General features: G+C 42.7%; 1 protein-coding gene across 1 annotated transcript in view; it reads right to left on the bottom strand.

The window, feature by feature from the left end:
- uvrag (UV radiation resistance associated gene) overlaps positions 1–26990 on the bottom strand; it is a 95520-nt gene that overhangs the window by 25079 nt on the left and 43451 nt on the right. The window contains 1 exon segment of the mRNA XM_013912749.1: positions 18778–18853. Coding sequence (XP_013768203.1) covers positions 18778–18853 — 76 coding nt within the window.

The following is a 26990-nucleotide window of genomic DNA, read 5'->3' as shown; positions in this document are numbered from 1 at the left end:
CTAGGGTCATTCATTCACAACAAAAATTCACTTCCCTTAAGTTCCGAGCAGCTCTCCGGCCTTGAATACACGCCACGGCTATCATCATCCACTCTTTGAGCCAAGCTTAGAATTCATAAACACTGCGAGCGTTTGCTTACCAACGAGAAAGACTTCCCACATCTTTAGAGTTTAAAGAATCACCACCATGTCATACACACACAAAAAAAAAAGCATGACTATTTTCTAGCCTAAGTATTTCTTTTATTTCTTAGTTTAAAACATCAACCCAGTTACATTCGATTAGAAGTGGGCTGCATGCAAACGCAGGCAACTCCATTCATAGCTCAAACACCAGTGCAGGGCAGCGGTCCACCCACGTCACAGTTCGAGTGAACAGCTCCAAACAAGAAGCCAGTCGCATCAACAAAGCAGAACAGTAATATTTCTTCAGGTGTTGTATACTTCAAAAAAAACTGTGCTTCACATGTTTGTTTGGTTTTCTTTTAGAAAAACACGATTTAATATTAGACTTCCTGTTGTCCTTCTGGACGTGCGTAACCATAGAGGAGAGGCTGAACAGCTACAGCGTCTGTGTGGCAAGGATAATGATTCGACTGTTATAGGAGCTCATAATTCATATTTCTATTTTAGGAGTTAAAGAATTACCTATTGCTTAAAAAAAGCACTGTAGACTACTGAGTAATGTTGTAAGCTCTCCATTTCTTCTGTTTTTCTTGGAGGTGGGAGCATCTGCACCTTGGCTGAAATCGAAGCCCATATTGAGGCAAAAATGATTTGCGCCGCCACAAACCCATACTGATTCAACACGAGTTGGATCGTGTCTTTCAAGTCATTATCAGATTTTTTGTCAACATTAAGCGCTGACCAGTTGATAAACTGCTTCCGTCAATTCCAGAAAAGTGTCAACACATGCAGGGGAGGCGCTATAAAAATAAGTTAGAGTTTTACTCTCACTAATTAAATCAACCAAACATTAAATCATGCTTTTTATTTTTAGACCTGCCTCAAAGCGGCTGATAGAAAACAGACTGAGACCACATTCAGGCTTAAACAATCAAATCCCTTTCTTCTACCGAGCAGCCCTTCATGTAGACGAGGAGGTGCACAGCATAAGCAACAGTGAGAACTTCCAAAGGAGCTGAAATGTAGCTAAATGTTAACATCTATCTGAAAAGATGTAACGCGACTCCTTCCGTGGTAAATGAAAGTCACGGGTTAATCATTGAAGACTTTATCTGCCCTTATCATCTAAAGCTCTACAGCTCAGCTCGCAGCGGCCTGTAACTAATCTACAGCACATAATGTCTAACATCCAGGATCCGGGTACCTGAGCGGGATCGGAGAAAAGTGACGGAAAGGAAAGGGGAAACAGTACTTATAGACTCTAAACATTTTACTTTAAGAATCCACTGGGGGAAAAAAGACAAAAACAATTGTGTCTCTAAATCATCTTGGGTGTGCCCAGACTTCAGCTGAGTGCAGGAGGCTCGACTGAAGCCTGGGTTACATTAGCTCCTACTGGCCGACATCCCTAAGCGTGTGACCACACTGTCAGAGGTCACGTTACAGTGTGGGTATTGCAAGTGGACGGTTTTGCAAACAAGAACCCCGAGGACTAAAGAAACAAAAGTCTCTCATTTTCCACTTTGCTACAGTTTAAAGTGTTACAGCACTGCATCCTCTAATGTGAAACAGTTTAAATGAGCTTTAAATGTCCTCTATCTACACACTTATACAGTGCAGCAGTATGTTTCAGGTTAAGGTTTTTGACCAAATTATTGGCTTTAGCACAGTGGCAGCATCGCTTAAAAATGCATGAAACCCAAAGCAAACCACTGATATCTTCATGGGAACTGCATGACTGCATATCGTCACACAAGAATTTGAAATTCCTCCTTTAACGGTTGAAATGCAGTCATTTCTGTGCATTTTTGTTCCCGTCTCTTGTGTCAAGCAAGCGTGTGATAAAACAGCTCTTAGTATTTCATACTGAAAGCTCTCCCACTGCATTTAACATTTTTTAACTGTGTTGGCTTTCTCCTTTTCCCCTCTCCGCTCCCTCCCTCTGTCTCCTCCACACTCTGGTAATGTAATACAGGTGTGGTGTACTCACTGAGCCTGGGTCCGGTTCAAATAGAGCCCTAATTCAAACCAGATTCTTCTGTCGCATTACTTGTTGTTACACTTTGCCGAGTATCGTGTTGCTGCCAAATTCAGTCAACAGATTTACATAATTACGGGAAAGGCCGTATGAGACTAATAGGAAATTCAGTTAGGGAGACCACTGGTGGCAAGAGACCAATGGTAGTCTCCTCTGAGCCCGAGCACTGCGAGGACAAGGTGGGTGCTGCAGTGCCATGATGTGGTTCCTGAGTGAGTACTGATCAGTGCAGCAGGCAGCTTGTCTAACGTGCTACAGAGTCACTTATTAGAGGTGCCACCCTCCTCGAGCGTCGCTCCGGCCCTCGAGCTAATGACCCTCGCCACTGTAACACTAGACAAACTAAGAAACCCAACACCTACGCGTGCTAGCTCTCTGTGTGAAATCACAACACCGACTCCAATTTCCTGTCAGCAGTACTGGCATGGAAGGCTATCATCAATCCTCCATGGCAGCTCTCATAAGGACTCCCGGTGCTTGGATGAGGCACACCTAGCAGAGTATGGTAATTCACTACTTTGTAGTTTCTAGTACAAAGCACACAAAGCTCGTGAAGCCACACATGTCCGTGGAATGAACAGCAGCTGGTGCCAAAGAATGAAGGGCACAGGAAACTGGAGCTTCATCAGAGCTCATCGCACACATCGACTGTACTCTTCGTTAGACGTAGTGATCCAGTGAAGGAGGACGCTTCTCCTGAATCGACCACAAATACTCACGACAACTTACTTATTTCAAAAATAGCGCGAGTCTGATCACACTCGTTTTATTACTTGGAATTAAAGCGCTGCGGTGTTTTACAGGGGAAATTTTTCTCTCCCTGTTTTTTAATACATGTGTTTCCACAAGGCCCCTGGAAAATACTAGACCAGAGGATGAATATATGGTTTGTGGGCAGGTGCCTCTCCTAGCTTCACGCTGCCCACATGTTCTCTCCGAGTCTATTTAACTTCTGGTGAATAGGGCATATTATTTTCTTTTCGTTTCCTCTTTATTTTGTGGATGTCTTTACGACTGAGATTTTCTATTAATTTTACCGCTGGATCCGAGGTCACAGGGAGAGCCTGGGCTGGAAAACTCTGTGCACATTTTTCATCTGTCCGAATTACCAGCTTGGAAATGTATTGCTTTCAGAGTGATGCTTGAGAGAGCTACTTATCCAAATGTCTGCTTAGTTTAACTGTCTATTTTTAAGTCTAAAGCATGAGTGAGCCATGACAAGAACTGAAGAATGAATAATAAATGATGTGGGCTTTGGTTTGGCTGTTTAAAAACTATTTCACACTACATAAAAACAGCAAACATTTGCATCTGGCAGATAGCATTAAAACCTCTTTCAGCCTACGTCACCGAAACAGTTTGTCAAGTATGAATACAACCTCGATGACAGTAAAATGACTACGTCTGGGCTGCAGTACAGCTCGCTGGCCAAGTACATGCCCTATCAAAACAGTAAGCAGAAAGCTGAAGATGAAATCTTAGACTTTCAATATTTCAGAGAGTTCAAAGGGACTTGCAGTCAGATCCTGCTGCGAGTTTACTGGATAAAACGTGCCACATTAAACTGCCCCGTGGAGCAATTTGACTCTGTGAGGATAAAAGGAAAACAAGAAGAATTTCATATATCCACTGTATGTGTACCACTTGTAATATGGACATCTTCAGTAGAAAAACTGCACTTTGGATTTGAATAATAGTCTAAAAGTGTATTTGTACATCAGCCACGAAGATGCAAATATTAAATATTACCAGTAGATTGTAGTAAGAACTACAGGCAAAGACAAAATCTTCATTATGCTTCAGAAAGGACACTTATGTAAAAGACTTCTAATGGAAGGATTAAAGACTGACTTGTGTTAATGTCGTTTGGGATTTAAACCATCCGATGGCACATGAGTAATTAAAGCGCCGCAAACCAGGACCGACAAATACGACTATGAACAAAGTGTGTTGTAAAACACAGCAAATACAGTAATGCACGAGAAAAGGAGAAGCCTCGGCTTTCACCGGTTCCAAGTATCAAATTAAAACCTGCTACGACATAGGAAGAGGATCGGCTCGGTCCCGTTTATTTTGGAGAGCCCGGAGCATTCCCGATCATCTGGGTTCGTTCAGCTGTGACCCAGCAGAGCGTTAACCATGTTTAAACTGTTTTTTTTTTTTTACATTGCCAAAGGGTTGAAATGTTTGAATATGAAGCAGTCCAATAGAGAAAAAATAATCGCTGATTACAACTTTGTAATTCAAATGACATCATATTTGATTACACCTGGATGTGGAGTGTTTAATGCATGATTTGCTTCACATCAGGTGAGGATTAGGATCTAATCTGGAAGTAGAATGTCTGAGTCATACTTCTAATTAGTTTTTATTTCATTTTTACTTTGTTTATAGTTTTTAAATTGTATGAAAATATTAGTTTGAGTGTTAGTTTTGGTCTTCAATTATTATTCGGCATGTGTCGGGGGCAAGATTTAGGAAAATCCGTTCATGTACAACAATACAATGAAAATAATTAAAATGTTTTCACATCTGGTTAGGTTACTATAACAACCATCATTCATACCGTCCTCTGACCTGCTTGACTGTGTGCTTAGTAAAAACTGTTCACGGCTCTTTATCTACCTAGAATACAATAATTTACTCAACTTCCTGTTGAGTAACTGCCAGCCTCCATCTGCTAAGGCAAGACAAATATACACACAATATGAAACGCACATCAAACATTTCATACCTTTAAGTTTAATCCCACAGCGTGAAAGCACCAAATAACTTTCCCAGACACATCTGAAGTGCATTGATTACTTACAAAAACACACACTTGAGATTTTCATAATAAGTAAACCAACATATTTTTAAGATATGACCTAATTCCCAACCAACCAACCATGCCTGGGATTTAAAGAGAGAGAGCAGAGATGGAACAAGGAACAAATAGCTATTGTGTGGACAAGTCCCCCCCAACACACAGACACACTTATGTAGGCCAACTATGTAGATTGTTCCATTAATTCAGCATGAGGGGGGAAAGTGTGAGGCTGAACGTGCGGTTTCAAACTCTCTACTAACCTGGACGAACGCCACCGCTGCACTGAAGGCTGCAGTGAAATGTGAGGGAACCCAGCTCTCATAAAACTGCAAATTCATCGACCCGACTAAAACATCTTCTCACAAAGAAAGACGAAAATTGATCTGATGAAATTTGACAAAATAAAAGCAAAGCCAGGTAATCCAAATAGCTGTTCACACAGCACATCTCATTGGAGCTGCTCCAGCTGATCACAACTCTAAAAAGTGCCAATAGATGAGGCCATCAAGTGGAGACAGCCAAGCAGACACAGCAATGCATTTTCACTTAAACAAGCAGCTGTTTTTTATCTGCATTAAAGTTATAGAAAAATTTAACAGTGCAAATGCAAATTCTTTGCTGACAGTTTAACCAAAAGGCATTTCCAGTGGAAACTGGCCGACACATCCTCAGCACAACCATGTATAACATCCACAAAACTTAAAAAGAGGTTATACACACACAATACGGTAACATTATGTTGAAGCACAGTACGTATCACTCCGCGAGGCTCCGCCTACGATAGCCGTAATGCTCCGACAATCCATCAAGCGGTGCGGCTTCGTATCTTAGCAAAGTCGTACTAAAACATTTGACAGATTTTCGAGCGCTGTGTACATAAAATCGTTTCGAGGTCAGTAAACACAACCAGAGTTCATACATAAGGCACACGGGGTTATAAGGGGCTCTGTCGACTTTCAGAGAAATCAAAGGATTGATTTTAAGTGCGCCGTATTTTCCAAACAACACGGTAATAACGACGGCCCGCTAGCATGCGCTACCAAAAATAGTGCTTTGTTGTGTATCTGACGGACGAAAGCTAAACCAGTTCCACCAGTGAAGCTGCAGCATTTTTACAAACCAGTTCTGGTTCATTGGTTTCATTCAACAATCCACTTTCGCCCTCCTCTTTCTCCGTCGCCGGCATGCTTTTTCCGCCATGTGCGTATGAAAACAAAGGCAGTGCGCCTGCGTGTTTTACCCATATTCTATCGCCATGTTTCATTTTCTTATCGTTGCCCAACATTACACCGGTATTACCGTGAACGGTATGATATGGCCCAGCGCTAGTCCTGACAGGTGAACTTCTCTGGTCGTTCAGCTCTCCCAGCAGTGGTAAAGAGAGATACCCTCCAGCTCTCAAGAAACACTAACCTGCTTCACTCTGACTGCTGTAACAGTTGTAAGGCTGAGGCTCCAAAGACATAAAAACGTGCGCTGACGCAGGATTACACCATGTGTATTTGTGTTTATATTTATAGTTGGATACTGAGGCAGGACGCAACCGAACTGCTCTGAAAAGCACGAGCCAACAACTGGGCCCAGACATGTTTTAGCATTCAAAAAAAGGTTGGTGGGTGTTTCCATGGCACTGGTAGTAATTTGTCCACTAAAATTTTTGAGATGTCTGCTTGGCGTCATAACGGGTGAGTAAAAACCTGAAGCACCAAAACAAACACAACAGTTGATATGCAGTAAAGTAAAGCTGAATATATATATGTAATATAGCTTATGTAGAAGTAGAAAGAGGGACATTATAAGAGAGAAATGTAGAACTCAAAGACTCCTCAGCAGAAATCTAAAGAAAAATTACACAGTGCAACGACTAATTAAGTGTACTTATAGTTTTTCTTGGCAATTGGTGGGGTGGGTATTAAGAAATTTGACTAATTATTCTATAGATGCAGTTTTCCTTCCTGTAAATAAGTGTGTTGCCATTATCAGGATGGCTGTTAAATGGAAAGCCTTTCCTCTAGAAGGAAGTTAAAGAAGGGGACTTCCTCTAACAGTGATCATTACTAACAGCTGAACATGCATAAGTAAATATTACGGTAAAATCTACACCGACAGCTCAGAATGTTCAAACTGAATTTGCCTAATAGGCTATTGGTCCTTTGCGTGGCTTCATCCCACTGCTTAGAAGGTGCCCTGTGGTATCTGGCAACAGGATCAGAGCAGCGGATCCTTTATATCCCACAGGTTTTGAGCTGGACCCACTGCAGATCAGACGTGGTTCAGCACATCCCCCAACATGATGCTGAATTGGACCACTGTCTGTAATTACTCAACACTGCTGGTTGAGAGCAGCCCATGAGCCGAGGTGTTCTGGCTATAACAATTTCACCCTTGTCAGAACAGATAAAATCTTTACATAAGTCCTGAGCTTCCACGGTGAGTATGTATGTTTCAGCTCATCAGTGTGCAGCTGCTTCTTGCACTATATATCTGATCGTGCATATGTTTGCATCATGAACTAAAGCTGTAGGTGTCTGCAAGTGCTGGGAAAGTCTTGTCTCAAGACCACGGTGAAAGAAAATACGTTATTTAGATTTACAGAAAACAGCTTAGACGAATTATTTTCAAAGACAGAACTCCCTCAGTTTTTTTTTTTACGTGAGCCGGTGTTTATTTAACAGCTCTTTCATGAGCCACTTAGCCTCTTTTCTTCAACAACTGTAAAATGGTTACGTGACCTCTGGGGCAGCAGGCTTGGGCGCATCATAGACGCTTCATTAATTAAAAAAACAAAATAAAAAAGCTTAGCTATGGCTGGATGGCAGGGATGATGACATGACAGTAAGGACACTCCACCCACATCCTCTCACCTTTGCCAGCTAATTGAAGCTGACACCAGGGGTGATGGAGAGACACTGCCCTAATGAGGTGAGACTGTACATGGCAGACGGGAGTGTTGGAGAGAGTGGCATTTCAAGAAAGAGACTAATTCTGAGATTCACTTGACAAACCTAAATTAGTGATAGAGGCAGCGATTTTGCGATGATAAGCGCCCAACGTACAGACTTTGTGGACCACAGCCGCGGTGCTAATTCAGATCAAAGGCTGCCGACTGGCCAGAGTCAAAGGGCTGTAATGAAATCCACATGGAGGCAGGAAAAGCACCGGCTAGAGGCACGAACGCAGAGCTGGAATGGCTGATATTTTTTCAAATACTGACCACCTGGGGCCAGCATTGTTTTATTCTCAGAGCTGTTTAATATCACTGAGCTGTAACGAGGCCAGCACTCAAGAACAAATACCTCTACTCACATAAGCGCATATGAGAGCACACACGAGGTTTGATGAATTAAAAAGGAAAACAAATTGTTCTAAACTTGCTGATATAAAATACACTCGTTCTCTGCCCCGTCTTCTCTTACGACGAGTTAACAGGGACCTCTGGTGCTAAGCTTGGCCTCCAAAAGCAGAGAAAATCCTTTGGTTTGTGTGCTTTGGTCTGCTTTCCAAGAGGGAAACAGAATGGATCCAAACACTACAGATACTGTAACACACCATCAAATAACCACGATCAAAGGAAGTGATAAAACCTCCAGTCAAACCCCCGGCTTCCTCCCATTCCATTAATCTGTTGAGAAGTTTGTTTAATTCTAACCTAAGTCAGCATTTTTAGACAAAAGAGGAGAGAGGCTTCGACGCTCTAACAGAGTGCTAGTGAAACGAGGCGCGCTCCAAACACACAGGCCTCGGCTACAAATTCCAACCAGCTGGAAACTGCAGACACACTATTAAGTAAATGATGGAGCAGAGCAGCCAACACTCTCTAAACACCCAGAATCTCAGCAAAGCCCTCGTTTTTTAGACCGCCGTGCCAAAAAATCCACAGCCTGACCTGTGGGAAAAATACATTTTAAGATAACCATAACACGACTGCACCGATTGATTATAAAGGATGATACACAAAAGCAAATGAAACATGGCACAAGATCGCTGCTTATCATCCGTGGATCTCAACCTATTATTTAAAATTCTTTATGCAGATTACTCGACGACATGTAGGTCCCCCTCCGCCCAACGAGTGAGCCTACACACCATCAGCTTTTGCACGTAGCAAAACTGTGTGGCTTTGACCAACTAGAGACACGACACACTGGCTGGGGCTTAGAAACAATCTCAGTACTGCTCCTCATATGGAATTCTTTCCAATCACTGACTTTCCCTTATACACAGACAGGATTAACATTTACTTTTACTCTTCTCTGTAGTGGAACTAGCTCCTGTGGTACCTCTTTGCGGTGAAGGACAAACCTAGAACTACCAACCACGAAATGTGGAAATTCAATTAGACGAATTTAAGTGTTTCATAAAGTCATAGGTGGCTGTCCAGAGGAATTCTCATAAAAGCTCAGAGCTCAGGCATAATCGCTGTGCAGTGACAGCCTCGCTACGTACACACGCCCATAAGTGGAAACCGCAGAACAGTGACATACACTTAGAAATGTGGTCTGAGACCTGCTTGTAAATCTCGAGGCAAGTTAGAGCTGACAGACTACAAAGGTGGCTTTCTTCATTGTCCTGGTCAGCTCTGGAGCATCTATCAATTCCCAGAAACGGTATCTGAGAGCAGAACGTCAAACGCCACAGCCAAACTATCGCAATCTCCGTGGCACAGCAGGATATGGTAAATATCCGTTTATAGAAACGGGTGCTCCCACTTTGGGTTGTAAAAAGGGTCCCGCCAACAACTCTCTCTGGCCAATAAGTGGCAGTGGATGCAAGCTGTAGCTAACAACAAAAGTTTGTGATGGAAAATAGGGACCACACAGTAAGGCTACGAAAACCCAAGGGCAAAGAGGGGTGTACATTAAAGTCTGGCGTTGGTTAATGGATAGCTTGAATATGGCTTTCCAGAGAAACGCAGAACAACTAATCCACAAAGGAGCTTCCCCCACAGCCTCTACTCCAAACATCAGAAGAACTGGTGTAATTTCTCAGTAGCTGTTCTTCCGGTTCTGTAGCAGTGAGATGATCAAGTTTCACATCTCCTGCAGATAGACCGCTAGCAGCTCCCAATTCATGCGGCAAAACATCCGTTCAGTTTGGTCCAAGACGGCAGCCGTGAATATAGCTGCTTCCTTTTTACAGACATGCAGGAACACGCACACACAAATGTAACAGACAAAAAGTTTAAGTTTGGTTAGAAACCTTTCATGTGACCTTTGGACTCTTCCCACATCATTAACTTCATTTTGTTCAAATGCTTTCAATTCAGAAGGTGAAACATTCAGACGATGTGTTACACCTTACTCCTACGAGTGTTCGATCAATATATCGATTACCTTGATGGATTAATGCTAATCAAATGTTTTCTAAGTAATCCGAGTCATTCAACTAGGAGGGTGAGTAATGATTTTTTATCATAATACAAATTAAATGTGCCCAAAAAATAAAAATAAAACCCAACACAGGCAGTCGCTCCAATAATCCAAAGTCGTTTCTGTCTGACACAACATGAAAGCGCAACAATTTAACTACAATCTGCATTGTTTCACACAAAATTGCAAACACCCTGTTCTTGCTATAATTCATATATTATCTGTCCAACACATACAAAGCACAATCCAAATGAGATCACGGAGCAGTGCAGGTTACAGACTCGACCTTTTCGCTTCAGCTCGGCTTGTCAGCAATTTCATTATACAATCTATGCAGCTCTCAACTGAACCTGCTTATAAGCTGCCAGCAAGAATTTCTCACTTGAAATGTGATAAACAAAGTAGAATAATGAAGTGAAGTAAAGACATGTTGTTAAAAGTGGCACCTTAATGGCCTTTAAATGCATAACACATTGTTAAACTTTGGCTCAATAACTTCTCCTCTATTAGATACGAGCGGATGATTATCCAACATTTGTATAGCATGTGGCCACGTGGGAGATGATGCTCAAAGCTTAGCGTTTCAAGCTCACCAGCCTGGAGGAGAACAGGCACGTTTATGGCCTAAAACAGAACGTCACCTAGTACCTCATTTCTTCTTTCCTGTTAAGGTGAAAGTGACGGATACGCGATTGATTTAGAGCTGTGTACTCCGGTGCCTGTCCTGCCCATTATCTGTTGTATCATATTAATGCCTTTGAAATAGAAAGCGGATGTGGCCGTTATGGAATGATGAAGACAATGAGTGGCAGCCGGCAGTTGAAATGGTCTGATTACTTCCAGGCTCCGTCTGTTCCAGAGTAAAAATGGTGGCAGAGCCTGGAGAGCCGCGGTCCAGGGTTCAGGTAAACAAACAGCATACAGTGGGCTGCGTTACGATTGCTGAACATCGAGGGCTCTTTTTGTTGAGATGAGGTCTGCACTGAGGCAGCCGGACCGGAGAATGATCGCTGTTGTTTTGGGTGGAGGGGGCGACAGTGCAGATGTAATCGGCCGTTTCTCTTCCTAGATTTCTTTTTGCTTTTGGGAATGTTCTCTGGTACGCACCAAAAAGTGAGTCATAAACCGCAAAGTCATAGCTGGATGAGGAGAGAAACACCAACGGATTTCTGAGGGAAACAGAATAGTTTCGTCTAAAACGCTTCCAAATTCTCAGAAAGAGCCTTTGGAGAAACAGGCTGAAGATCCAGTTTCTGCTCTCATTCAAGGGAATCTGAGCTGTGCAGAGGCGAAAAAAAAGGATAAATACTGCAGATAAGGCCGGATACAGGAGGACTTTTCTTGTGTAAGCAGTGCCTCGGAAACTGAAAGATAAATCGCTGCCAAACGTTGTCTGTTTTTCTTTGTTTTTCTTTATAAACGTGAAAGCCTCAAAGTAAGCTCGGGATCTGGGTTCCACTGCTACTTTATTCAGTTTGTTTAAGAATGAGGAGATGTTGCAAGATGTGGCAAAAAACTGAAATTAGAATCCCTGCATTTACACTATACATACACACAAACATAAAAGCGGGCAGCAAGAACACACATTTTGATCATTTAACATGTGACTACTAAACAATCAGTCATTGTATACCACCACCTCTGAATCACAGGCTGGCAGACGGAGTAAACACAAAACTGTTCGGAGGAATGTCAACTATGGAAAAACTGAGTTCATGAGGAAATACGGTCCAAGGGAAAACCCGGTCAGCCATCGACCTGTACCATCTCCAACATGTGCAATACTAAAGAAAATAAGGTAATAGCTGGAGATAGTTTCCCATGGAGAATTTTAACCATCGTGACAACTCAGTCTGAGGTGGAGGGGAGTTATGAGGTGGAAGGGAGCTGTGCAATGCTCACTTTCTGCGTGTCTTTGAGTGGGTCATATGGTTTTTATCGAAGCGCAATCACATGAGCTAATGGCAGCAGAGGGCTATGCCAAGATTTTGTCCCATCTCTTGTGACTCGGGGTCAAAAACTCTGTCACAGAGGCGAAGAGATGGAGGGTCTAAAGCTTGGACTGGAGCATGGGAACTGAACAGAGATGAATGAGAGAAGAGCAACAATGAACAAAAGAGCCGATCAGGTCAAAGGGTTTCCCTGCACACACCTCACCATAAGCTGAAGAGACACAGTAACGTTTCCATGTTCTTTTTTAGGATGGCAAAACGAGACCAGTTTCCTGCCAGCTCACTTTTTATTTACAAATCTGTCAGACTTCTGACTAACTTTGGTTTCAGCGGTGTCTGTGGGGGAAAAAGGACAATTTCCCCTGTTGTATTTTATCCAAACACGCTCGCTGTGGATGGTTGAGATAAGCAAAATATAAATTTCACTATTAGGGGCTGAGTGACCATACAACACAACCGCAACACTGTATGCTCTGATTTATGTTCATAATCCTTAACTTTGAAAATTAGTTTGACATGTTTTTAGAATATATTTAGTATTAAATCTCCCATTTCACTATTTATCCAAAGTTAAGGAACTCACACTAGGTGACAGCATATATGAATGAAGCAGAATCAGCTTCCTGTGAGCCTCGTTCCCATCATCCAACTGTAAACACCAAGTCTTGTATACTGCTGTCATTTTAAACAACCTTTCCAAAGGAGCTGCACCAAGAATACCTCCAGCCAACCAGCTCGTGTTGCGCTTGCTGCCACCTCCACTAACCACTAAATGCAGTAGGCTCCCCCATGAGTCATAGCTGTGTTTTATGGAGCCACAGTTGCCGCTCTTAATGACAGCAGGCGCTCTGACGTATGCCCCAGACCACCGCTATGGCACTCTGCCTTTAGACCATGGTGTGAAATTGCCCAGAGACTTGGCAGGTGGAAGAATACAAGCGACTTTCTCCTGTAGACAGAAATAAAGGTGAACCCAGGGGTGACCTGCTTGGGCTGCAACAGATTTACTGTGTTTTAAATCCCAATACTTGGTTTCCTGTGCCTGAGGCCCACAAAATATGATATACCAAGCACTGAGTCTGAGAACTAGCTGTTGTGTTGACCTCTTCCTGTTGAAAGCATGGCTCCTTCGTGTAGCATCAGTTGTCATCTAATAAGCCCCACATGCCTGTTTCCCAAAAACAGAGCATGGTGGATAAAGCTGGCAATCTGGAAACGCAGCACATGGCAATAAGCCGCTCCACTCAGCCACCCTAACTCGGTGGGTTTTTCTGTTTATAGATGCGAGGCAGACTTTAACACTTATGCCTCCCTGTAGATGGATACATCAGGCCCACTTACATACTATTAAAAAAAACCTCATGTAATTCATTCATGTAACAGCCAAGCAAAGAGAGAAAAACTCTTCTCACATCCTCTCCAAACTCTGAGGTTTGGGGATCGGCTCAGCTTGGAATAAAAGAAAACATACATGTTAACAAAAAAGGCAAAGTTTCCAAACAAACATTTGTGACTCACTCAAGCGTTGCAAATTTTGCAATATTTTCTGATTACACAAGAAATAAAAGAGGGAATTGGGGAGAATAGCTGGACTTTAGCCCGAACATTCCTCAAAGCCTTTTGTTTTTAAACTTCTTATCCTCAAACAAATTAAGCTGAACGAGGAGCACAGGAGCCTGTTATCAGCTGACGTCCAGGATGCTCAGTGCATCTTCTCCATCCCAATAGGAGCAAACGTTCCCCTCTGCCACATCAAAGAAGGGTCGCCCCGCTACAGCACAGATCCTTGGCCAGCTTCGACGGTATCACTTTCAAACACGGCCGCACAAGGCAATTTAATAGTAGACGGACAGCTAATGTATCCCACCCAGCGTCCAGTCACCACCAAAGCAGCCAATCAGACCTTCAGTCGGGCCTGCTGTGAAACCAGACCTCTGCTTGTCTGCAAAGCCAGACTTTGGACAAGCTGTGCATGACTGCTTAACGTGGCTGATTCAAAACAAGGAGGCCTCCAAAGACACAAAGAAAAATTTAAAAACCGCAATCTCAATAATGACTCTGCTGCAACTAGAAAAGCAGTCTGTTTGAAAATAATATTAGCCAGAGAAAACCACAGCTTAATATGTAGGGTCAATAAATGAGCCATTTCCCAGTAAAAGCCCCAATAAGAACCTCGACAGGAAACAGAGCAGTAAAAGTAAAAAGTCAAAGTCAGCCAGCTGATAAAGTGCTTGACAATCACAACTTCTAATTAGATTTAAAGGAGACATTACATACGAGTTAAGCCTGCATTTCCCGGGATTAAGTCCTAAACCCTGAAATTTTGTGATGCGAGACCACAAAACTGATAGCTTACATTCAGAGAAGTGAACAGCTTAATGTGGAGTTCAGAAATCAGCCAAACTGGGAGGAAGAAGCTCCGTTTGTGGAGCGTTGCATTTTATTGACTGTGACATGTTTACCACTTCTTCAGTTTTTTCAGGTTTTAAACAATCGCAGCATCGAGCTGGACTACTCATGTGGCACAACCATACTGCTCTGGAGTCAAGCTGATAACTCATCCATAATGTGGAGACGCACACATGGAATGTATAATAAAGTGCTTTGAAGGAAAGCTGAAATTTTATCCTGTAAAAATAGTAACGCTCCTCTGAGCTGCTAGAGGCACATTTCTGAAGGTCAACAAAGCAAAGACAAAGTGTTTGGATCTCTCCTAAACAAGAGGCCACAGCAGCAAAGAGAACTTGGGAATCTACATGCAAGGCTTACACTTATTGTGTAGCGAATTCTGTTACTGCACAGATGAGGCTTTGCCAGCATTGCATATCGGCAAATAGCAGGCGTGCCGCCTTTTTATTAATTCATCATTCCACAGATTCTTTTTACAAAGTTATCGTGCACTCTGCACATGTACCCACCTGTGCTGTAGCTGAAGGCTTCCATCTGGATTCAAACCTTTAATTTCAATCTTTCTGCATTGGTTTCATGGACACTGGTGAGGACGTCCAGCTGTCTGGAACTCATTGTTCCTCTGCAGTGGAACAGATTCCTTTGAAGCACCATATATAAGGCCAGTTTCATCATTACAAAAGGAATGTGTCTAAAGAATACGCTTTACTCTTGAAATCCCAAAAAGACCTCTCTATGAATCACTGCCACATTTTGAACTGACAAATTCAACAATATTACTTGACAATATCTGCATTACGGATAAGCTGATTTCGATTAGGAATATTTCTCCTGCAGCCAAGCCATCCTTGCATGTGCCTTCAATCAGTGGGCAAATTAAACTTTCAGCAGGAGAGAGCATGCTGTGCTGCATCTGATGTCACTATGTGGTTGAGCCTGGTGAAACAAAGCTGATGTGTGGCTCTGATAAAAAAACTAAACTGAGATGATTGCACACCAAATGATCTTCCTTTAAAATCCACCTACGATACAACACCAGAACATAACTTGCATATGTTCATCTGAGCTTTACTGCAAACTTTTCCAAGGCTTTGCGAGTGTGAATGCATGACTGTGCACATATGTGAGTGCTCGAACATGTGCATGTGTGTTTAGCCCTGACAGTTATTACAAAACAGTAAAATCCAGAGAAAAATACAAACCTCAGCCCAGCAAATATTTCACCTTTGACAAGAGATCGCTTAGACTGACAAGCAGTGATGGAATGAGTGCTGGATTAGTTTGGCATTAATCAACAAAGAACACTGACCTAACAACGTGCATTCTGCTATTAACGTGAATAATAGCTTCCCTTCTGAAATCATGAGACACAAATCATCATTTAGCTACATGACACGGTAATACCAGTGAATTCCATTTAGTGGTTTTAGACAGCACTTATTTTCTTTTGCCGTCTAAAATGTTTTCTTATCTCACTTATTTTCTTATTCTTGGATGCTGTTGGAAAGATGGCAGATTTTATTGCTGGCTAGAAGCTCGTGGTGTAGCATTAACACTGAAACCTCCCAGTGCGCCGCGTTCTGAAGTGAGCCACCTGTTAGAGCGAGTGGCCCAGTTAAGAGGTGGAGAGCTCCGTCATCCTCGGCCGAACGAGGAGAAAAAAAGGAAGTGGAACGCAAACTGTTAAAAGTCGGTGCCAAATGACTCGAGGATAACTGGAGGGCGTAACTAAGGTCAACACATTATACGTACTTCAATAAACCGAGACGGGTCAAGAGTTCAACAGATCACATGAAAAGACCAAATCCAAAAATAAATTGTTCCTGCTATTAAGTATATACAGTCACATATAAAGATTTAAGCTGTTTTTTCCACACTTGCATGTTTCAGATCATCAAACAAAAATAGATGATGATATTCAAAGTCCTCAAAATATTACTTTGTACTGCAAAATAATGAACCTCTGATTATTGAAAAAACGCCTTGTAAGATGCTCTTTAAAGCAAATCTTGTTACTGAGCTGCTGCCAATTCAACCAATTCGTTGCAAAATGTTCTTTCAGCTGTTTGTTTTCAGTGGCTCTTATTTTCCATCCCAAATTTGAGACCTGCTGCTAGGGCTGTGCGATACGACCAAAATCTCATGTCCCGATATAAAACATCTATCGTCTGATAACGATATAAATCACAGAAATGTAACATTTTCTGTAAATTCTGTGAATCTCGGGCAGCTCGACTTGTGTGAAGTGTTTCCAGCTGCGTGTCGTGTAGCTGGAGTCGAGTGTTTTAACCGATGCATGAAACGATACGTTTTTAGACATAAGTTGTAACGACGCCGTTTCCTTTGTGAGTATTTATTACACGGCGTGCTGCGGGGAAAAGCCTGTTCTAACGTTTGAGTCTAAGCTTTATTTTTTAGCACCTGGCGGCTCTTTTTCACTTCTCATCCGTCAATAATCTGCTCTTTCACGTGATTCAGTTTATTTTGAAAAGTCTCAACAGGATCTTGAGCTTTATTGTGAAAGGTCTATGTGGAACATAAACAAGCGGACACGCGAAGGTTTTACCGTCGCTGTTGCTAACAACAACGCATAAAAACAGGTTATATTAAATATAAGAGAAATAGAGAACTTTAAGAAATGAATATACCCACTACAGCGACCATCAAAACAATGAAAAAATATTGCTGTAAACAGTTTATTTTGGGACACCACGAAACAAAGGACAGCGTAAAATGAAACCATGTTTTTATATCGTCATCCGATATATATGGTTATATCGAGCAGCCCTACTGCTGCTGCCACTAAATTTAAAATGAGCTAATAGTTAAAAACATCTGAAATGTTTTCCATGTTCGACTGGTAATCAAATATGGGTTTATGAGATTAGCAACTCATCTCATTCTGTTTTTACTTTTACACAACGTCCAATTTGACATGTGAGATATGACATCAAAAACCAATTTCATCCTATCCTGGAATTATAAATTATTCCTGGATCTACACGCAGCTCGATTCCAAAATTGCACATCTGGTAAAATTTCCATGCAAATCATCCATAACTTTGAGTAACCCTGCTAACAAACACAAACTGAACCCATTACATAACTTCCTTGGCAGAGGTAACGATCACAGATTAACACTTGTAAATTGGCGCTAATTTAAAAGTGTTAATGAGTCGATGAGTGTTGTGAGCTTTGCATGTCTGTCTCTTCAACTGACTAACAGCATCATTCATTACTTTTACATCAAGGGCGTAAAAACTTCATTCCACATTAGTCCACATAGATTGCAATAATTCAGCACTTACTAATATTTAAATTAAGCCTGACTAAAAGGCTTTTACAGCTGTTTCAGGAATTTCTTTATGACTAACACCTCCATTAATAACAATCAAGCTTTTTAATGACCAACCAGATGTTCCTGGAGCAACACACAGACTGGGGAAGTCTGCAGGTGTTGCAATGGATTAATACACAATGGTTTTGTTGTTTTCATGAGACAATTTGACGACATGAGACCGATATAATATCATCATCCTTTATAGTGATGGCAGAGTATAAATGTATTAACACCTGTATGTCAACAGCAGGTCTCGACACACTGAACGCCGTATTGTGAAACTTAACCTCCTAGGACCTGCGTCCACATATGTGGACATCACATTTTGGGTTATTTAGACCAAAATACTCAATTTTGCTCTACAAGGGCCTGATATCCACTTACGAGGACATTATCCTGCTACTGTTCTATCAACATTTTAAACGAATATCCTCATATGTGGCTCTTATTTTTCTTAAAAACAAAAATAAGGTAAAAAAAAATAACATCTGGTAATTCTTTGTTTTTACATTCATCGGGCCCCAATGTGCCGAAATATCAAAGAGAAATTAAAAATGCTGCCGTGGAAGAGTTCGGGTCTTAGGAGGTTAATGGACGAGACGCTGCACTCGGTACTAGCAACTTTTAGAAACTGCAGGACAACTTACAGTTACAAATTAGTATGATTTTTAAATACGTTTTCAAGTCTAAAATGTCGTCAAACATGTTTAGCGCGTGTGCATGCAATGGATTACCTGGGCGATGTTCTTGTTGAGTAAGTAGACGCCATATTCAAAATGAAACCGCTCTCCTCTGGGGTACAAAGGGAATCTGTGAAATGCAGAAGAAAAAGAAACACTTAAAGAGGATTTTACTGTTTGTGATCCAGTCAGAGAACGTCTGCAAGCCGGCTACATTATATCCATATTACACATCAAAATATACTACACTTCCATCTACCTCGTTCTGTCTGGCTTCGCCACAGGAACGATTTGACTCGCATTGTTGAACGTGTCCGATAATGTAGCCGGCAGTGTTTACATTGGGTGATACTTGCAGATTGCTCAGGAAACGAAGTCTGAGTCTATGATCCCTTCCCACAGATGCCACCTCCGTACTGCGCTAAACTGAAATATCAAACAGCAGAGGCGTCCAAACAACGTGTTTATCCGCCCCTGAACAGGAACAAATGTTCTTTTCAGCATGGTGGGAAAGTCCCATCGGCGCCAGTCGCATGTCTTAGGTAGGACATGCAGGGAATGCTCATGAAGGAGATCTGGGAGATGCCCTTGGGTGCTGGCGTGGGGTGGTGAGGTGAATACGCTGACATGCAGAGATACGGTTGGGGATGTTAAGGCCGGACTCATCCCTTTCAGTCATTAAGTGCTTATGCCTTCTGATCTCCCACTGAGGAGGCTTCAGCATGATGAGAAATGAGCTCCACAGAATAAGCAGGGATTTGCTCTGAGCAAACACACACATACTCAAACCTGTGAATACTTTCAGGGACTACATTCATATCAGAGCTTTATCTGAAGAGCCCTTCAAAATTCTTCACCTTTACCTTTGGAGGAACCTAACCCCAAGTCTGCTCTTAACCTCTCACCCAAACGCTGAAGCAACGTGGGAGGAAATATGAGTGAACTTTGGAGGACTTTTAGCGTTTTCTGGCTCATGCCATTCATCAGCAGAGTTGAGATGTTACATGTTGAACTGATAAGAGGCCAAGTCAAATATAAACAAGGTTGTAAAGATAAAAATTAGTAAAGCTTGTGCTTTAGAAATTTCACTTGAGGTGTAAATGTTTTTCTTTACTAAAAGAATAAGGTGGAAAAGTAAAAGAATTAAAAAACCTACAATACACACTCACTGTGACTAATTGCTTCTCGTCTATTGGATAGTATTCCCGTGTGTGCGCCACAGGGAGGTCAGAGGTGATCTTAATCCTGTGCAGGAATAAAGTAGAAAAATACAGCAGAAACTCTGCAGCTTATAGGATATTATACGTCCAGATTTCACTGTATGACATTCGTGTTTTAGCATTTCCTCTCGATAACAAGAACATACAGAACTAAGGGATTTTTAACAGCTCTCTCTCTTTTATTTGGCTTTTATCCACATCCTGAAAGTTTGCTTTACATCATATCTGCGGCTGTCTGGACATGTCAGACAACATTCTGACTGCAGGGTTCACTGTAAACACCTCCTCACTCACGCATCGCACTGCAGATCCGGGAAGGTTGAGAAGTAAACCTCGAACACATGGAGATCTTTGCAGCCCCGAAAATGAAATTTAACAGGATGTTGCTGCAAAAGTCTGGCAAAGAAAAAGTGCCGGTGTAGCCCGAGGGCCACACAGCCCGTCGCTCGTTAGACCTCCGTATCGCCGACATGCAGCCAAGGCCCCGCGGAGAAGGCGACACGCCAGAGGTCATATCTCAGCATTCGGAAATAACTAACAGGGAGAGGAAGAACAGCACAACAGGCATTCCCTGTGCACTGCTGGCAGAGCCAACATCACTTCCCCAAAAACAGATAGGATTTGTTTGCTGATGAGCATGACTGAAAGGGAAACAAAGCTACCTTCAACACACACAAACGCACCACGCACACTCCTGTACAGTGCGGTGATTAATGACTGCTGTCCGCTGTGTCTGAAATCACACTGCAGAGAGACTCTGGTTCACCAAACACCAGGAATTCCTCACGGGGACGTCCCGTAACGCCAAATATATTATTACACCGCAGCGGCGGGGAGGATCGAGTCGAGGGGAGGAGGCGCTGAAGGAGAACTTCAGCTAGAGAGCACTTTTAATTAATGCCGTTTGTTTGTCCGTCAGCGAGACTACACAAAGAGCAGCGAGCACAGTTTAATAAAAGCCGGTGGAGTGGTCGGGCAAACAAAGAACCTGTTAAGTGTGGATGACTTGAGAAATCAAACAGAAACACCAGCGTTCGATGGTTTGTTCTTATTTGCTGTGTTTCGTTCCAGAGTAAAAAGGAAATCGCCGTATGAAATAACAGCCCTTGAGAACAGACTGCCATTGGCATTATCTCTGCTACAGCAGGAAAAATCGAAATGACGTGTCTGCGAGAGACATACGAGTAAGAGGAGGCCGGACGCCGTTTTTAATCACTCAGCCGGCAACATAAACTGAAACAGTCCTCTGCACTAAACAGGATGAAATAAATTACAGTCCTAAAGGCCTACCCGGGCCAAATCGGTGCCCCGTCTGTCCATCAAGACACACAAACAGGCCCAGAGATGACCTGTGTGCGGCACCGGTTACTCGCTGAATTCCCAAACAATTTGTTCTCATTTTATCTCAAGTTAGCTCAGGCCTTTTTTTGCCTCTCGCACCTCGTGCACAATATCCGTAGTTCTTTTGTTTAATTGTGTTTTACATGTAAATCAAATCAAATCATCTCTTTCCCAGAAGGCCTCCGCACATTTCTTCACTTTCCTTGATCAGGCAGTTTCTTCCGTCAGCACATCCCTCTCCCGCTCCCCTCGGCGGCAGCGCCGCTGAAGGGTCACGTCTATGAAACTAACACAGCAAACTGAAAACGACAGGCGCCGTAATCAACACGCCCACTCACTTAAGGGTGCATTCAAAAGACTGATTACTGAAACATGAAATCTGCTTTCATTTAGCTAATATTCAACTCTGGATGCACCGGACAGACAAAAAAAAGATGACAAAGAATAACAGTGATTTGAGGGCAGACGTAAATCTGTCACATTTCTTCCCCCTGCAAAAAAATAAAATAAAATAAAATGCACTTCTCTTTCCTTCTCATCTAAAGAGCATCCCAACCACAGCATAGTTAATGTGCAAGTGCTGGCTCTGGGTGTAGACCCGAAAATATGTAATTAATAAGTGTGGAGCCACGACATTGTAAAAAGACAAAGGCAGTATCTTACAGGAAAGTCCCCGGGTTTTATATGAATGCCCCCAGCCTGCCAGCGTTTTAACTGCAGGGTCTAGACAGCCTTTATCCACAGACAGCCTTCAAATATAAAGCTGGGACTCTTGTTAAATGAAGGAAACAACCAATAAACACGTAGTTACAACGATGGGATGAAGCAAAGGAAGGCTCGCTGCTCTCTCTCTTCCTGTCCATTTCTTTTTAAACTCACTCCTTGTCCTGCCTTTTATTTCTGTTCAGGGATCTTTTAATAGCAGGCTGACTTATAATGCTTTCATCTGTGGTTGATGCACGACCAGTGTCTCTGCACCGTCTGCCTGTACTGTACTCTGGGGCCTGCTAGCAGGTGTCAGCAGCACATGACGTTTTTTTAATAGTTAAACGACCACATTTGTGGGCGATTTTCGCAGTGAGGAAATGTTCCTGCAGCACAAAGATGAACAAGCCTGTTTAAAACAACCATGGACTTCTGGAGATTTTACAACAATAACAAAGCTAAAATAGAGGGCACCGAGTCCATCTGAGCTCTGTTTTCTTTCTGTCAAAATTGCGATGTCTCTATAGACACCTTGTTAAAAGCATTAAAAGCAGCCAATTAGAGAACCGGGGCCACAAGGTCACAGGGCAAACCTACAAAGTCTGTATATTTAAGCATTTTCTGGTACACGACTGCTCTCACTCCACTTCCGAGTCCACTGGATGAAACGGAGGAACATAAGGAAGACACAGCTATGCAGGTGGGTGGTCGAGCGTAGCTTTAGCGCGGTTCATGAGAATATGGTGGGAAGGCTCCTAGTGACTGACTGACCCGCTGAAATGTATACACTGGCTGAAGCGTCCACATGTGTTGGCTTGCCTGTTTAGACATTCTAATTAATACTCCAAACGTGCAAAACAACAGATCTGGCTCACATGCCGGAGCCGAGGCTTGGCCGGTATTTAAATGGTGGTGTGGGCTGCTTGTAAGTTTCACAATGTCTTTAATGTGCAATTTCAAATGCCAGGGGACCATAAATCATTTGGACTTGCTTTAAAAAGAAAAAAAAGAAAAACAACCTACACCTGCCTTGCAACTGTTAAAGATCTGATGGCAGCGGTTACTCTATAAATCACCGGGAGCTGTAATTTCCAATATCTGAGAAATGATTACACTGAGCATCTGTCACCGAATGCTATTTTAATGACTACTGCTGCACTTAAGACCCCGGCATAACCATTTCACCATCTTGGTCAACGCCGTTAAGGCGTCTCCTGAGTGATGTGGTGGCTGCTTGCTCTGTCACACTGGGTTTTCATCACGGCTCTTAAGAATATCCAGGGGTCTGCTGACCCCGGCACCCAACCCCCACACACTCCTTTCCCCGTTTCCTTCTGTCTTCTTCAGCTCCCTTGTTTTCTCAAGGGGAGCTGACCATCGCACCAGTCCAAAATGTTATATCGTGTATGACGATGAACACCACTTGCACTTTATCGAACTTCCCAGCACCGTGGCAGCTCCATCAGACAGACGAGCATCTCTGCAGACGTGCTGTTTGTGTGGCAAAAACAAAAAACTATCACACATGCAGCACAGATGCTTTTTATTAACTTTTTAATGAAGAATGGATAAAAAGTGCTTGTATAGGCTTCACAGCAGCAGGACACCAAGATGAAGGGCTGCTTACGCAACTCAGCTGTCAACCTAGAGGAGCCTCACTGACTTCTTCAGAGCCATTAAAAACATACCAATCCTGCCTTTGGCCTTGAGCGATATGACAGAAAACCTCAGAAGACAAGTAAACACTCTGTCCAGTCCTCGGGTGCCTTTGTAGTTGACGTACGTACCTAAATAATGAGCCATTCTCAAATTTGATTTAAGCCCTCATGGCTTCCCGGTTGATCGCCTCATTCATCTCTCGTACGAAGAACACAGCAACTATGCAACCGAACCACTACAGAACATGTGCGTATCACACCAGCGAAACCACAACATTTATTCTATAATACCAAGAGAATGTGTTTACTTGTTTCTGTCACTGTGGAGCCCAGTGTCGTTTTATACTGGACAGAACAATCGTTTCATCCTGGAAAACAACACAAGCAATTTAAAATGCACGAAATCTCCAACACATTTAAACTGTAGTGAGAATCTAGAGGAGGACTAACTGTCATTCTCTTCATCTGCACTGAATGAGCTTAAGTGCAGGAGAAAATGAAACCACTCCATTTGCAAAATAGCCACCATGGGTGCATACTGTTTTCCTTTTTATTAAATCGTTTGGGTGAACTGCTCTTTTAACTTATTTACTGATCCTGAAACAACTTAAATGGAACAATAAAAAGTTACTCTCCTCTCGTGGGCGTGCATGCTTCCCAGTAACGTAGGTCACCCTGTAAACCGGGTGTTTAGCCTCACACTGCTTTTTCTTGTCACTGCTGTGCAGCTTCAGGCAGGCAGAGCAGCGGGGGGGTTATTCCCACTCTTCTCCTCTTCACATAGTCCATGTTAAGAGACATGAAACCGCTGGAGGCCTGGAACAATGACCGCTTTTCTTGGTGTTTGCAGGTTCCTCTCGTCTTCAGCTGGTATCCCTTCCCTGGCAGCAGCTCTGTCTTTTAAATTTGAAGCGAGCAGCGATGCGTAAATCCCACTTACATCGACTTTTCTCTAACCAGCGATAGTTTAAAAGAAAAAAGCTGATGCGCTCCAGTGCTTTGGTTGAACAACTATATGACTCAGTTCGTGTTTTTTTAATGGCCAGGCTCTGGTCTCAATCAAATGCGGGACATCTGGATCACATCTCCCTCCTTCTCCCCCTCGCAATCAGCAACTCTGGAACTGTGCTCAACACGAGTCCAAATGTGGGTGCAACATGTTAAAAGTCCAACAATTTTTGAGAACATCTCTGACCCAGAGGACAGCGATCCCTGAAAAGGTCAAATTGTACTTGTCGTTAAACAGTCCAGTCATATTCCACACCCTGCTTTCAAACACTGTTGCGGGGCCAGATTCAAACTCTGGCCTTTGCCCAGTGTTGGAGTTTAACACAGTTCAGAGCAACAGAGGCCTCGTCTGATTTTCTTGGACTAAAATATTTTGGTCTTTGTAATAAAACTATTATTGTTGTTTTAACCCACAGGAGGAAAAGAATGAGGTAACAAACTCACAAGGTAAAATATTTTCAGATTCTTCTCTCACCAAACTAAAGCTCTGCTTCTTGTAACATTTAAATTAACAGCGACAATAGAAAAATGTTCTTGCTCAGCTCCGGCCGTCGCTCTTAACGGCTTAAGGAGCAGGATTTTCTGCTAACAGAGTATATCTGTAATCTGGACTCACGCTAGTTATAATATGCTGCAGTAGAGAATGAATGAAGATGTTGAGACTGAGATGAGAACTACAAAGATGGCTCACATAGTAAAACTAGCCGTTTAGGGAAAGCCAAGTAAGTGCAATTATCATTTAACAGCAGAAGGTGCAACTAAGACACCTCCAAGTGTCTATCTGCACGCTATTAAAAGTGGCTTTGCTAATCCTGAAGCTGATCGCACACCACCTAACTTATCACCACTAGCCGGCCTTTTCCGACACTTTAATCGCCCCTTTTTTGTAAACTTTCAGAGCCCGGCTGGGTGCTTTCCATCTCCCCACACATCATTTTGTTGTATGTCTGCAGCCCACTGGGGCCTCAGCAGTCATTAACGTGTGCAGGGGGTGGGGTTTGCTGGAGTACATGGCCCCACGCGGTAAAGAGCAAAGTTGGACTGTTGTGTCTTTGCGATATCCATGGACGCCACAGGTTGTTGATGGATGCTGGTGTAAACACGCTTGGTAGGACTGGAAACGAGTAACGCAACTCACAGGGAGTCTCTCTATTGTCTTGACGTGTTAAGCCACTGAATTGTTTCGGCTCCACACAATGCTTTCCTCTTTTTATGTGACATGTGGATGTGAAAGAGGCAGTGCTCAGCGACATCAGCTCCACACGCGTGCCTCCACTGCAGACATGTAAAGACAAAACAAAGCCAGTATTTTTGGCGGCCATGTGTGTTCATTTGCAGTCAACTACATAACAGCGACTGATAGGCACGGGCAATGCTTAATGCAAAAGCAGTAATAATTTATAGGTGCTTTCCTGCAAAATTATTGCAGATGAGTATTTCAATGAATTCTCCCACAGTGCCTCTGTTCAGCATCGCAACACGAGACAAAATGATGGCATCAAAATGAATCCAGAAACAACAAACATCTGATCATTGACTGAAATATTCCACCGACATCAACCAGGAGGCAACAGGTAAAGAGCTGATGAGCATAAGCAAGACTGTGGACTTCATCATACTCTATAATAAAGTGCGACATCCACGGCCATCAGCGGCACTACAGCCAAATCTCGCTCCACGCTGGTCACGTATTGGAAGGCCTTCGTGTGGAATGTCAGTACGTATGTACATTCCTGAGCGCGTGTGTCCCGAGTGTGCAATTATCATAACACAGAGGGGTTTTTTGTTTCTCATTTTTTACATTATTTTTCTGACTTGATGCATAGTTACAAGAGCATAACACACACAAATAATAATTTCATCACATTAGCCGTTGCTGCTCCTCTGTGCTTCCTGACTAACACAAAGGGTCCTGGCAAACCCCCAGATCAGTTTATCATTTGTCACGCTCTGTGTCAACATCGTGACTGAACAAAAAGAAACGTAAAAAAAAAAATGATACAATGTGGCGAAGGTAGGAAGCAAAGTGGTTACAACCGTAGGGTATGACTGTGAAAGGCTGCTGTGCGATTTACAGTCTGTTCCCTGTGAGCACCTGAGTAAACCCAGTTGCTACCATAGGCAAAACAAAACAACTTCGAGGGACGACTCAGGCGCTTTCTTCACCGACCAGCTATTCATGTGTTAACGTGAAACAACAAGTATCCATACTGAGGTTTTTGTTCAGCAGTCATTTCCAAATCAGAACAGTATTTCAGATTTGGACGTGCGTCTGAATCAAGAAGCCAACACAGCCGTCAAAACGGCCTACTGACGCTACTGTGAGGTCTGTGTG

Source organism: Pundamilia nyererei, unplaced genomic scaffold (assembly GCF_000239375.1).
Source record: "Pundamilia nyererei isolate P.nyererei 1_Seehausen unplaced genomic scaffold, PunNye1.0 scaffold00099, whole genome shotgun sequence".
NCBI lineage: Eukaryota > Metazoa > Chordata > Actinopteri > Cichliformes > Cichlidae > Pundamilia > Pundamilia nyererei.
This window is presented reverse-complemented; position numbering and strand designations above follow the sequence as displayed.